Below are 1,570 nucleotides of genomic sequence, written 5' to 3'. Positions count from 1 at the left end.
AAGAGAGAGACCCTCAGAGGGAACTTCTGCTCACTGACCACCAGCCCCAAAGCCCAATCCGGAGCTGCGGTTTGTTTTCTGTGGCCTCCACACCTCCGTTAGGAAGGTGTGTGGATCTTCAAGATGCTTTCCTAGCCTTAGTCCTACTCTCTCTTAGGAATCCAGGAGGCCTCCACGCCAAGAGGGCATCACAGAGCCTTGTGACACAGAAATATATAACCCAGCATGGCCCAGGAGACCCAGCACAGGCCACAGTCCTTGGTGAAAGAACAGCATGTTTTGGAGTTGGGAAGATCTCAGTTCAGGTTCTAGCACTGGACACAGGACCTTGAGCCAAACACTTAAATCTCTCAAAGACTCAGTTTCCTGAGGTATAAACTAGGCATAGTCACAGAATCTGCCTTGTAGAGTTGCATGAACAAATTAACCTATATCAATCACTTAGTTTAGTTTGCAGTACATAGCACTTGCTCAATAAAAGGTCCCTGTTCCTATTGTTATTTTTATCACTGACACTAAAACTAAGATCAAAGAAATTTTGTTCAGGGAACAAGGAACTCGTGGTTTAGATTAGGTTGGGTGAATCAGATGACAGGGTCCCAGAACTGTACCCTTTCCCCTTTGAGAATGGGGGGAAAGCCAGGATATGTGAGTTTAGACAAACTATTGGGTCAGAAATGTCATGACATAGTTCTTCTATGCAAAAATGCACCATGACTTTTCTGACAACCCAATATTTTCAATTACAAAGGAATTGAAGGTGACTAAGGTGCTAAAACCCTCTGGGGATCTTCAAGAGATCCCTGCCTGCTTGATGTAGGGAACAGACGGTCATTCACGTGGAAGCTACTCATCCTCTTGACATGGCAACTATGACCCTGGGAGAAACTTCCCCTGTTCAATGTTATCGCTTTAAGGACTCAGTGCTCACCCTGGGGAGAGGCATCAGTGAAGACCAGATCCTCCAGGCCCTGCTCGATGACTTTGATTACAAACTCTGGCCGCCCGTTGTTCTCGCCAATGGAGCAGCGGTAGCAGCAGCGACGATTGTTGGTGCGGAGGCTCCAGTAAATGCGTGTGGCTTCATAGCCAACAGGATAGAGGGCAGTGGCACTATGGAAGTCGGCCATCTGGTGAGGAAGCAGTTGTCCGATGGCATGGAACACAAGGCCCCCCACCCGGAACATGTGCAACCGTTCTCCCCGCTGGATGATGCTGGCGATCTGCTTCACCTCGTCCCGCTCGATGTAGACCCGCCGGAAGACAGCAAAAGAGCTCAGCTCCTGCTCACAGGGCCCCTTGATTTTATGCATTGGACACAGCATGGTCTTGTCCTTAAAGAACATGCATTTGGCGCGAATGGCACAGGCAAAATGGTAGACATTGGGGCAACGCATGCGATTGCAGCTGCTGGTGGCACCAGTTCGCTGGCACAGGGAACACTTGGTTAGCAGTCCTCGGTGCAGAGCAACCTCTACATTCATCAGTGCCCCACCCTGGGTCTCGTACACCTCCGTGGACCACAAGGCACAGTTGAGGTGCACCCATAGGTCCAGGTCCAGGTTCAGCA

At 49.9% G+C, this 1,570-nt stretch overlaps 1 protein-coding gene across 1 annotated transcript in view; it reads right to left on the bottom strand.

The window, feature by feature from the left end:
• The window catches only part of KMT2D (lysine methyltransferase 2D), a 44,509-nt gene that overhangs the window by 4,362 nt on the left and 38,577 nt on the right, over positions 1–1,570 (bottom strand). Inside the window, 1 exon segment of the mRNA XM_006168237.3 lies at positions 931–1,570. Within this exon segment, the coding sequence (XP_006168299.1) occupies positions 931–1,570 (640 nt within the window).

The sequence above is a fragment of the Tupaia chinensis genome, unplaced genomic scaffold (assembly GCF_000334495.1).
Source record: "Tupaia chinensis unplaced genomic scaffold, TupChi_1.0 Scaffold145652_1, whole genome shotgun sequence".
Taxonomy (NCBI): Eukaryota; Metazoa; Chordata; class Mammalia; order Scandentia; family Tupaiidae; genus Tupaia; species Tupaia belangeri.
This window is presented reverse-complemented; position numbering and strand designations above follow the sequence as displayed.